This window comes from Aethalodelphis obliquidens, unplaced genomic scaffold, assembly GCF_003676395.1.
Source record: "Aethalodelphis obliquidens isolate GAN/ISIS:26980383/991018 unplaced genomic scaffold, ASM367639v1 scaffold9, whole genome shotgun sequence".
NCBI lineage: Eukaryota > Metazoa > Chordata > Mammalia > Artiodactyla > Delphinidae > Aethalodelphis > Aethalodelphis obliquidens.
This window is the reverse complement of record NW_020837953.1, coordinates 33,201,782-33,213,782: the sequence shown is the minus strand read 5'-3', so window position 1 is coordinate 33,213,782 and position 12,001 is coordinate 33,201,782. Positions and strand designations below refer to the sequence as shown.

General features: G+C 41.3%; 1 protein-coding gene across 5 annotated transcripts; it reads left to right on the top strand.

Moving 5' to 3' along the window:
* The first annotated feature begins 1,612 nt into the window (after positions 1-1,612).
* LOC113622023 (pre-mRNA-splicing factor SYF2-like) lies at positions 1,613-9,350 on the top strand. Of its 5 annotated transcripts, none has more exons than XR_003433387.1 (6): positions 1,613-1,983; positions 2,303-2,402; positions 4,948-5,072; positions 5,653-5,770; positions 6,808-6,906; positions 8,186-9,350. XR_003433387.1 is itself a non-coding variant. In XM_027109667.1 (4 exons), the coding sequence occupies exons 2-4, from the start codon at positions 5,724-5,726 to the stop codon at positions 8,343-8,345; spliced, it is 306 nt and encodes a 101-aa protein (XP_026965468.1). In that variant the 5' UTR covers positions 4,313-5,072; positions 5,653-5,723; the 3' UTR covers positions 8,346-9,350. The 5 variants fall into 5 exon arrangements, 1 of the variants encoding a protein (XP_026965468.1); XR_003433386.1 differs by having other exon boundaries at positions 2,253-2,402; XR_003433388.1 differs by lacking the exon at positions 2,303-2,402.
* Positions 9,351-12,001: the final 2,651 nt, after the last annotated feature.

Sequence of the window (12,001 nt, the reverse complement as noted above, 5' to 3'; positions counted from 1 at the left end):
ATCTATTCCCTGACTGGATTATGGGTTGGCTGCATTTCTTTAGTCACATCTTCTGTCTGAAGACTTTCTCCTATCCTATCCTTCCTTCTTCTTATTAGGATTGGGGTAGCAATAGCTCCCTCTTGTTGCTAGCCCTGGAATGCTTCACTCTTTTGTTGGTTTCTCTTAACCCAGTCTACAATTCTGTAAACAGTCCCTTTATTAAACTCTCCTTAATTACTTGGTTTGAGTATGTAGGGCTTTGACGGATAAAATATTTTTACAAATCGTGTAATTCTGGTTAAGTGATCATACTGAAAATAACTGACATTTCTGTATTCCTAAAGAATAAAAATACGTGTTACGACTGCTCTGTCAAATCATAATGTAGAAAAAATATAAGCTTATGACTGCTAGATTTGCTGCTTTCATAGTTGTTAAGAAACTTGTCTCATTTAAATTAACTGCACTAAACAGTCAGTTCCATGCTTATTTAATTATTTATGTAGGCGCCACAAAGAAGAAAGTATGAAAAGCTGTAACAGGGGAAACTGACCCTTAAGGTGGTGAAGGTTAGGGCCCCCTGAAGAAAAACATTTAAAGACATCTTAGGAGGAGGACACACCTAATCCCAACTGGTATATTGGTCATTTGCCATGGGCCAGGCACAAATCACAAATATTTCACAAATATTGTCGAATTTGTCCTCAAACTACTCTGTAACATGGGTATTGTATTATTATTTATTTTTCATAGATGATGAACCAAAGAATAGACGAGTTAAATAGAGAATGGTTATACAGTTCATTACTGAATGAATGGACAGATACACGAAGAATGGTGTCCTATGCAGAATTCTGAGAAGAAAGTCAAAATCTCACATTAATCCAAGAAATCTTTCTGCATCTCGGAGATGCTTGAGGAAGAGATCCCGAGTACCCTCAGTCAATTTGTTCCTTCCTTTCTTCATTCAAACAGTTCGGGACACAGGGAATCCGCTGTGAACAAGACAGAAATATATCCTGTTCTCTTGGAGCTTCCGTTGTACCGGGCGTTGTACCGCCACGCAAAGATTAAGATAGGATGCTGTGATGGTGACTGTAGGCCTACTTTGGTCACTTGATGGGCACAATCTGTGCTCTGGGTTGCTTTCTCACACTTTTGGTGGCGTTTTCTTCCTTTTACCCCTCTTCCTCAGACGATTCCGCCGCGCTGCCCTCGTGTCTCCACTCATTGCGCCTGGGCCCAAGCCTGGCCCAATCGGATACAGCCCAAGGGATTGGTTCCTCAGCTGGGGAAGCAGAAAGGGGCGGGGCTTTGTCCCGAAACCTGTGGCTGCTGGCTGACGGAAGTGAGCTGGAGACTCGGAAAAGTTGTCGCAGGAAGTCTGGGGAAAAAGCGCTACCGAGGGCCTTCCCTGGTGGCGCAGTGGTTGAGAGTCCGCCTGCCAATGCAGGGGACGCGGGTTCGTGCCCCGGTCTGGGAAGATCCCACATGCTGTGGAGCAGCTGGGCTTGTGAGCCATGGCCACTGAGCCTGAGTCTCCGGAGCCTGTGCTCCATAACGGGAGAGGCCACAACAGTGAGAGGCCCGCGTACCGCAAAAAAAAAAAAAAAAAAAAAAAAAAAAAAAACGCTACCGGGGGATGGGGGCAAAGGCTAAGGCAGAGGAGGGGGGTGGGGTTGGCCTTGCCCAACGGTTGGGAGTGTAGGCTAGACGACGGCGGCTAGACAAAGAGGTAGTGCCAAGGAGGCAGAGACGGGGGCGCAGACACTGTGGGGTCGGGGTCGGGGTCGGCGGTGAGGGCGCCCGGCCTGTCGGGAACCGCGGGGAATCACCTGGGCCGTCCGGGAAGAAGCCAAACCGGCCCCGCCTCCAGCCTGTCCTCCGCCGGCTGCGGTGGACGGCGCAGAGAAGCAGCAGCCCCTTGCGGCGGCCGAGGAGCTGGCCGCCCAGAAGCGCGAACAGAGACTGCGCAAATTCCGGGAGCTGCACCTGAAGCGGGTGAGTCGCCCCAGAGGCCACCTGAGCCGCACCAGCGCGTGTGACAGACCTGCAGAGCTAGATGAAAGTTCGGTCCCGGTGGTTCTCAACCTGGAATCACACTGAAGTCACTTTGAGACTTTTTAAAAGCTAGACATGCTTAGGCCTCACTTCCAGGGTGTCTGATTTGATCAGTTTCTAAACACAGACATTGGTATTTTTTTAAGCATCCTCTCCCTGCTCCCTCCTCTCAGCTCAAGTGATTCTGTCAAACCTTTCTTTTCATGGAGGGGAAGACCGTGGACCAGAAATGGAAAGTAACTTGTCTGTTGTCACGCAGCAAGTTGGCGTCATTCATCCAAAAACAGCCCCTCGCCTAATGGCCTCTAGTGTGCTATAGCCAACTATCAACAGATGGTGTGGATACAGCGGTAAATATGGTAAGGCTTCTGCCCAGATACGGAGGCAGATCCGTAACAAATAATTACTTCACGACTTGGTAAATGGTATGTTAGAGGGAGGAACAAAGTGCCTCCGAAGTGCAGAGAAGAAGACTGACAACTAGAGACTAAGATGACAACTACGCTGCTTGAAAAATGCGTAGGATATTATTAGACAAGTAAAGGAGTTGGGGGAAGTGGTATAGAGCAGTAGGAACAAGAGCAAAGGAAAAGTCCTCATTAGGATAGGAGGTCAGCAGGCAGCTGGAGACAAGAGGTATGTGTGAGGATGGTAGTTATCTCTATTTGCGCAGAAAAACGCAATCTAAAAACTAGTGGGACATACTTAATTCACTTGAAATACTGTAAAAAAAAAAAAAATAGGAGGCCGGATGATGTGTGAAGAAGCAATGATATAATTCAAACATCCCCCTTTTGCAGTTTTTAATGAGTCACTGGATCACAGTCAGTGGCTGTGAACATCACAAAAAGGATAAAATCAGAGATTATGTGTCTCCTGATAGAAGTATGTAGCACCAGTTTCACATAAGTAGACTTGCTAAAAATAAATCTAACCTGAATTGGGGACTTCCCTGGTGGTCCAGTGGTAAAGAATCTGCCTTAAAATGCAGGAGACGCGGGTTCAATCCCTGGTCAGGGAACTAAGATCCCACATGCCACAGGGCAACTAAGCCCACACGCCACAACTACTGAACTCGCGCACCTCAACTAGAGCCCGTGTGCCGCAAACTACAGAGCCCACGCGCTCTGGAACCCACATGCCACTAGAGAAGAGAAAACCCACACGCCACAACTAGAGAAGAGAAAACCCGCACGCCACAACTAGAGAGAAGCCCGCGCACCACAACGAAAGATCCTGCATGCCTCAACGAAGATCCCGCGTGCTGCAACTAAGACCTGACACAGCCAAAAATAAAATTAAATAAATAAATATAAATAAATCTTAAAAAAAATAAATCTAACCTGAATTGGATGAAGCCACTAGGTCTATTGACCAATTTACAGGAAATACAGGGGTCAAAAAATATGTTATAGGACATTATAGGGAGGCAACTAGCAGATGCCACTTTGGGAAACAATAGGACAGTCAACAGAGTCATTTTCACACTCCTCAAAAAAGCAATGGATAAAAAAGATGGAAAAGGAAACTATACATTAAATAAACCTTAAGAGGTGTACATACATATTGACTAATCGCAACATGTGGGACTTGTCTGAATTCCAATTCAAACAGATTGTAAAAATAATAATGAACACTTATGAGACCATCAGGAAAATGTGAACACTGACAAGATATTTGATAATAAGGAATTATTTGGGGAGTGTGCTGATGGTATTGTGGTTAAAGAGATATTACAATATTATAGGTAGAAAAGAAAACCAGCTAGAAATCAGGAAATTTGGGTTCTTGGCCTAACTCTGCCACTAACTCTGTCACCTAAAACTTTCTGAACTTCATAGATAATAGGAAAATTAGATTGCAGTCCTTCTCATACCACCTTCATGGTTTATACTGTAAGTGTGACCACCTGTCTACTTGCTCAGTGTTTTTATTTTTTTAATAAATATTTATTTTATCTTTGGCTGCATTGGGTGATCGTTGCTGCATGTGGGCTTTCTCTAGTGGTGAGCGGGGGCTACTCTTTGTTGCGGCGTGCAGGCTTCTCATTGCAGTGGCTTCTGTTGTTGTGGAGCATGGGCTCTAGCCACGTGGACTTCAGTAGTTGTGCACGCAGGCTCAGTAGATGTGGCTCACAGGCTCTAGAGTGCAGGCTTCAGTAGTTGTGGCACGCAGGCTCAGTAGCTGTGGCTCGAAGGCTCTAGAGCGCAGGCTCAGTAGTTGTGGCACACGGGCTTTGTTGCTCCGAGGCATGTGGGATCTTCCCGGACCAGGGCTCGATGCGTGTCTCCTGCATTGGCGGGCAGATTCTTAACCACTGCGCTACCAGGGAATGCCCCCTCTGTTTGTTTTTAAAGGGAGACTAAATGAGGCGTTAAGATAGGTGTTTTTAGACGTGTTAAAACTGAAACTTTGTCTTCAACCCAATCTGAATTAAAAAAGGAATGAGAAATGGAATCACTTTCTCAGTATGTGACTGTGTCATTCAGTAGTATCTAAAATCATCTCAAGTACCTCTGTACAGTGGAACTCATACTTTGGGAAATGCTGTTTCAATCCAATCCTAAGCGACTTGCTTACATCACACAGCTAGAGAGTAGTCAAATCAGTATATTTCTCAGGCCTTCTTACTCCCAAACTATTGCTCTTTCCATCTTTACCACATGGTTCCTTGAAGGCAGTAAAATAATACTTAAAGGTATAGATGTTGGTGTTTACCTCTCTTCCCCCTACATGAAATCTCTTCAGTACAAACACACTCTCACACAAACTTCTCCAGTGGCTCCCTTCCTTTCAGGATAAAATCCGTAAGTCCATTTTGGATGGCCTACCATACAAGATAGGTAACATTTATTTGGATTTGTTTCCATACCTCTGCTGACAAACTTTGTGTCCTGGTGGTAGAATGAAGCTCGAAAATTAAATCACCAGGAAGTTGTGGAGGAAGATAAAAGACTTAAATTACCTGCAAATTGGGAAGCTAAGAAAGCTCATTTGGAATGGGAATTGCAGGAAAAAGAAAAGAAAAAGTAAGTACACTCCTGCCACCTTCATAAGCTGTGGATTCAAATATTATATTGTGTTTTGTTCAGGCAGTATATTGCATGGTAGTTAAGCATTAAGCATTCCAGCTCTGGTTTCCTCATCTGTACCTTAGAGAGTTTTGAGAATAAAATATGGAAGACATTTACAACACTGCCTGACACATAGTTGCAGCCACATAATGGACATTAGGTAAAAGGTTAAGCTACAGTAACAAAAGCTCCAACAATAAGAGAAGATAAAGCTCATGAGCCTCTCCTGTATAAGTTCCCAGTTGAGCAGCCCAAGTCACCTGGCCTGATGCAGCTGCAAGGGATGTTGAGAAATGGGCGGCCATGAGCCCAGAAAGGAGGCAAGCAAGGATTTTGATGGACATCTAATGTGTCCCCCACAGCTATTTTTGGTGTCAGTTTTATAGATGTATTCTTACAGATACAGCAGATTCCACAATTTTCTTTGTAAACTGGCCATTTTACTGTCTTGATGGCGGTCTTTAGGCCTTTGATTTGAAAGGAATTAAGGAATTGTATAAGGCAATAAAGCTAATGTTTTTTCCCCTCGTTTTAGGAATGTACAGCAAGAGGGGAAGACTATAAGAAAGTGAAGTTGCTCGAGATCAGTGCAGACGATGCAGAAAAATGGGAGAGGAAAAAGAGGAGGAAAAACCCCAATCTGGGATTTTCAGGTAAAAATGGCTTTTACTTTTGAATGGGCCTATTAATGGCCCATTTAACAAGTCTAATAATGCCCCACCCAACGTCTAAAATAGTATGGGTTCTCATTTTTTCAGATTATGCTGCTGCCCAATTACACCAGTATCATAGGTTGACAAAGGAGATCAGACTGACATGGAAACATATGAGAGACTGAGAGAAAAGCAGTAGGTCGATGTGATTTAAAAGCATACATTATGTATGTTACTGAAAGGCCTTGAATTTAAGAGTGCTGATACTGGAGCTTTGCTTCCTGGCCTTGGGTCCCGGCTCCACCACTTAGTAGCTGTGTCACACTATTTTTCTCTGTTTCCTCATCTGTAAATAGGGAATAACAACAGTGCCCACCTCACAGGGTTATTATCAAGATTAAATAAATTCATACAATGCCCTCAATCAGTGCTTGGCACATAGAAAGCACTGTATATGTATTGGCTATTATTTGTTATCATTGATTATTACTGTTGCTATTACCCTTATCCACAGGTAAGGGACACAGTAATACTTTCTTTCGTCATGCACAGTAAACAATGGTAAACTACACTCCTTACCTAATTATGTAAGACAGGTACTGTGCTAAAGATCAAGACTGTTTTAATGATGATAGTGTAGATAGTGGAGAGGGCTGTAAATTGTGCCCTCAATTGAGCATGTTACTCAAGCTCTCCTACTGTATGAACTTCGTTAATTCCATTAACCTGTGGTCCTCAGCTAACTCATTTGGGCTTTGGAGGTTTTTTATTTTTTGGCCACACAGCATGCAGGATCTTAGTTCCCAGATCAGGGATCGAACCCACGCCCCCTGCAGTGGAAGCGTGGAGTTTTAACCGCTGGACTGCCAGGGAAGTCCGAGGAGTAGATATTTCTTAAATATATATATTTTTGGTCTGAATTCTATTTCTTTGAAATCAAGTATCTCAAAGTTTTCCACTTTTGACCACTAAACATTGTCCAGTTCTGAAGGTATAGGATCTTTTTTTGTGTTACTCACCACTTCACTCTTTTTCAGTGGAGAGGAGTTCTACCCAACATCTAACAGTCTTCTTCACGGAACACACGTGCCTTCCACAGAGGAAACTGATAGGATGGTCGTAGACTTGGAAAAGCAGTAAGTACTACAAATGCAGCCTAAAGTTTTAGTGATTCATGCTTAATAACAAAATTAACTATATGGTCTTGAAGTGTAGCAACTGGATTGAAGTTAAGGAACATTTGAATTATTAGTTTGAAGAATGGTCCCATTCACCACCACTTTTATATGTGTGTGGTTTTTTTTTAACATTTTTATTGGAGTGTAAGTGCTTTACAATGTTGTGTTAGTTTCTGCTGTATAAAAAAGTGAATCAGCTATATGTATACATATATCCCATATCCCCTCCCTCTTGCGTCTCCCTCCCACCCTCGCTCTCCCACCCCTCTAGGTGGTCACAAAGCATCAAGCTGATCTCCCTGTGCTATGCAGCTGCTTCCCATTAGCTATTTTACATTTGGTAGTGTATGTATTTCAATGCTACTCTCTCACTTCGTCCCAGCTTACCCTCCCCCCACCCCACCCTCCTCCTCAAGTCCATTCTCTACATCTGTGTCTTTATTCCTGTCCTGCCCCTAGGTTCATCAGAACCATTTTTTTTTAGATTCCATGTGTTAGCATACAGTATTTTTTCTGACTGACTTCACTCTGTATGACAAACACTAGGTCCATCCACCTCAAATAACTCAAATTTCATTTCATTTTATGGCTGAGTAGAATTCCATTTATATGTGCCACATCTTTATCCATTCATCTGTCGATGGACACTTACGTTGCTTATATGTGTTTTGAATGGGGTAACTACTAGGCAGAATCTACAGAGTACATATAAAAATTCTCTCAACGTAATATGTGACCACTCATATTTCAGCGTGAACCTGGGTAATTTCCCAAACTTCAGACCAGATCGTCTGATGATACTGTTAAGATTAAATTCAAGAAGAATGCTCATTGAACATATATCCTTGTAGGATGCTTTCTAAAGATATTGCTTTCAGGCTTAACTATTAAGAACAAAGAGGAGGGACTTCCCTGGTGGCACAGTGGTTAAGAATCCACCTGCCAACGTAGGGGACATGGGTTCGATCCCTGGTCCGAGAATATCCCACATGCCACAGAGCAACTAAGCCCGCGAGCCACAACTACTGAAGCCCGTGGTCCTAGAGCCCATGCTCTGCAACAAGAGAAGCCACCGCAATGAGAAGCCCGTGCACCACAGTGAAGAGTAGCCCCTGCTCACTGCAACTAGAGAAAAGGCCGCGCACAGCAACAAGGCCCCAACACAAAAATAAATAAATTAAAAAAAAAAAAAAAAAGGAATGCTGCTTTGAATTCTGTATATTTGTTTCCGTTACAGAATTGAAAAACGAGACAAATACAGCCGGAGACGTCCTTATAATGATGATGCAGATATTGACTACATTAATGAAAGGAATGCCAAATTCAACAAGGCAGAAAGATTCTATGGGAAATATACAGCTGAAATTAAACAAAACTTGGAAAGAACAGCTGTCTAATCTCCTTCAGGACCTGTTCTGCCAAATTGTACCAGTAAATCAGGACTCTTTTATAATTTGTAAAGACATGTTCTACAAATCTGTGTATTTTCATACTTATTTATTATTCATTTGTTTTAGAAAAATGTCTTGTATTTCTGTGTTTGAAGTGTGTGCTTAATGTGTGCACTCTGCTAGGCTTAAAATCCTTAGATACGAACACAAGTCATCATCATGCTGAAATCTGTCATACATTTGACTTGACCTGGAGTTGATCTTGGGAGCTTCAGAGGTGAGTTGCTAAATTGGCACTAATTCTTCTATAAGCTATGGTAGGTAGTGAAAGGCAGGCAGTGGTCACTGGAAATTCAACCTAATCCCTCCCTGCTCCAAGAGGTCACAATTAGCAGGTGCTTGCCTGTCCCATGTTGTATCCCATGGCCCAGGTGCATTTATGGGGCAAGCATAGAGGGTGGGAGACTGATTCTCCAGTAGCATTTTACAAATATGCCATCCTTCAAAAAGCAAATATCCCTTGGAAGAAGGTAAGTTAAAACACTTGGTGAAAATATTATTAAAATACACATAATACAATCTTTTTTTTTAAAGGCTAACTGGAATTCTAACCTTATTTCAACTGTAACTAAAAAATTCGGACATGCGATTTTAGTAGTAATTATGGGAAACAGAGGCTAGAAAACCTGAAGTCATGAGTATCCCATGAAAGTGAAGATTGTGCCATGTTACGTGAATAAAAACATGCCTAGGCTTGAGATCAGTATAAGCTGGGCACACTTACTGATCAACGAGTAGGAAGCTCTGATTTAGCTAATGACGGGTTTATAAAGATGGTAATATAAATGCTAATAATAAAGGTATATTCAGTGTACTGTGAATAGGGAAATTTTAACATTGTGGTACAGTCATACAGCTACAGAATGAGACAGATCTAACATGAAAAGATGCTCTTACCTATATAAAGAGGTTTGTACAGGCATAGAAATAAAATCCAGGATGTGCACCATACTATTTACAGTGATTGCTCCTGGGAATGGGAACAGATGTGGTAATTTTACTTATTTTTTAAAATAATTTGTCACAAATATACACCCATGCTGCCCAATCTTATCAAGAGTAATAACATGCCAGTAGTTTTTTCTTCTGTATTTTCAAAGAAACATTTAATAATACCTTTCTACTAAGGGAAAAGGAGGGGAGGGAAAAATTAATAGGTCTTCAAAGACATCATACTGACTTGGGCTTAAAGGACAAATAGGATTTCCCCAGAGGAGAAAAGTGCTCCCAATAGCCAACCAAAAAAACAGATGTCAGTATGATCTGAAGACTACTCTGAAGGTGACTAGGTGGATGGTAAAAGCCACTAATTCAAACAGGCAATACTGTAATTAGCTCAGTATGGGAAAGGTTCATTTTGAAGAGCTGAGGCAAGCTTTGGAAACTAGAGTTCAGAAATTGATACTCTTCAGTTAGTAGATGGTAGTTAAAGACAGAGTGGAGGAAATTAGCAAAAGAGCTTGTAGAGGGAGTAGGCTAAGGATAGAATCCTAACAGTGGGCAAAGGACAAAAAGCCACTGTAGATAATGGAAAAGGTCAAAGAAAAGAAGACAAATGCATGGAAATCTCTGCCTGAATGACAGAAAAATTTGAGAAAGGACTCCATGAAGAAATAGTGAAAAGTGAGCCCGCATAAGAACGTTTTATTTTGCTAGGTAAGTTTAATAAGTGCTTCAGCAAAGAAAACCAAAGGACAGCATGCTGTGGTTGGTTCAGTAATCATGGCTTCTCTAGAAAAAAAGCAAAGCATTACACACCTGAACCTACAGTCTAGGGCTGTGCTTTCCAAAATGGTAGCCACCCACCATATGTCACTAGTGATCATCTGAAATGTGACTAGGGCAAATTGAGGTGTGCTTTAAGTGTAACATACACACTGAATCACAACACCTACCCAAAAAAAGTAAAATACCACTTTTCTACATTATATGTTTAAATATTTTAACATCTACTGGGGTAAAAAACGAATTCACCTTTTTACTTTTCATTGAAGCTCTCCTTTCTATTGGACAGCACTAAATCTAGTCTCTTGGTACAATTTCTCACTGTCAGCGCCTGTTTGCTATATTGTCCACAGGTTATGTAATGACGTGGTATCACACCTGGGCAACTGCATCCCACTTATGTAATGACAGGCAGTCTGGGAATATGCACAACGAGTTATCTTCTGTGTTACAAAGCCTAGGAGAGACTGAGCACAGTTGTCCTGGCCACACACAAACGACAAGGTCAGGTTAGACAAGGACTGACAGGACTTCATGGGGTGATTATGAAAAAAAAATGGAGAAAGTGTACATTCTTTTCAGGATACTGGGTAGTAAAAAGAAAATGAACTAATAAAGGGAAAATAGGCAAGTCTCAAGGCTGAAGGAAAAGACCACTGTAGAAGTGAAATCTCAGAAGTGGCACATATCCATAGCAACTAGCCAAACCTCTTACATAAGGTCATAATCAAAGCAGGTGCTTTTCTGTTACCAGCTAAGTGAAGGTGAAAATGATCTTAGCATTATGTCATCAATTCATTGCAAAAGTCTCCCTTACAAGGAAATCCTTGAGTTCTATAGCTTTACTATAGGAATAGAAATTATATGTCCAGGAATGTATATAGCCAAGTCTAAATTTGTACATTTAAATTTTTCATAGGGTCAAATTTAAGAGCAGCTCTTATCCAATACAATGTTCTACCATAGAAGTATTCTATTATCTGCACTTTCCAGTAAGTGGTTACTTAAAATTCAGTTCCTCAGTCACACTAGCCAACTTCTCAAGTGGTCAATAGCCACAGTGGCTGGTGGCTGTCTTCATGGGAAATGCAGGTAAAATACTGGACAGCACAGCTTTAGTTAATACAGTATTACATTGCACTTGAGGATTCTTCACCATCTTTTTAAAGTCAACTTCTACTTAAAAATTTAGGACTTAAGCCTGCTCATCTATTATCTAATTTCTGGGTGTTTGTGTTTTCCCAGGTTTTTTGTCTTGCCACTAATATTCTCCTCATCCTATTCTCTAACTTGTTATCCCTGCCTATTGGAAGTCTATTTCATTATTTCCCAAACTAAAGAGTCTGTTCAAAATTAGGGGAAGATTCCAAGGAGTAGAAAAGAAAAACATTCAAGCAATCAATAGTACCCACCCCCATCACTAAAATAAAACCTCATGCATGTTTTTGATCTACTAGGATTTTTATTTTTTGCTTAGGTTCTAGCAAGACATGTTTTGTTGCTAAAGCCTAGCACATAGGCAAAATAAATTCATTAAGCTGGCATTTTATGTTTAATCCAAACATCTGATTAAGTCAAATTAACACTTGGAGAGACCATCTAAAACTGGCTTAAATCCTCCTAGTTTTGGTATCCACTAGAATGTATTAACAGGCAAAACCACAAAAATCCATAATCAGCTAACGTTTAAACCAACTGCCCAGACCTTTCAGTTAAGTGTAACATTCATCTCTAAATTTTTATGTGCTTAGTTAAGGTCTTTCCCAGCTACAGTAAGAAGCAATGAAGAATTTCAAATCAATAAATACTTTTTAAAACATAATAAGAAAAAAATGCAACGAAACCTCTGATTTTATAACCCAGTGAGGCATTGTTTC

What these genes read in the sequence shown, in the direction of transcription:
- LOC113622023 (XM_027109667.1), top strand. Translation starts at nt 5,724, where the DNA reads ATGGGAGAGGAAAAAGAGGAGGAAAAACCCCAATCTGGGATTTTCAG. An exon ending in CCCCAATCTGGGATTTTCAG is followed by an intron (nt 5,771 to 6,807) that starts GTAAAAATGGCT and finishes ACTCTTTTTCAG; the next exon opens with TGGAGAGGAGTTCTACCCAA. An exon ending in GTCGTAGACTTGGAAAAGCA is followed by an intron (nt 6,907 to 8,185) that starts GTAAGTACTACA and finishes TTTCCGTTACAG; the next exon opens with AATTGAAAAACGAGACAAAT.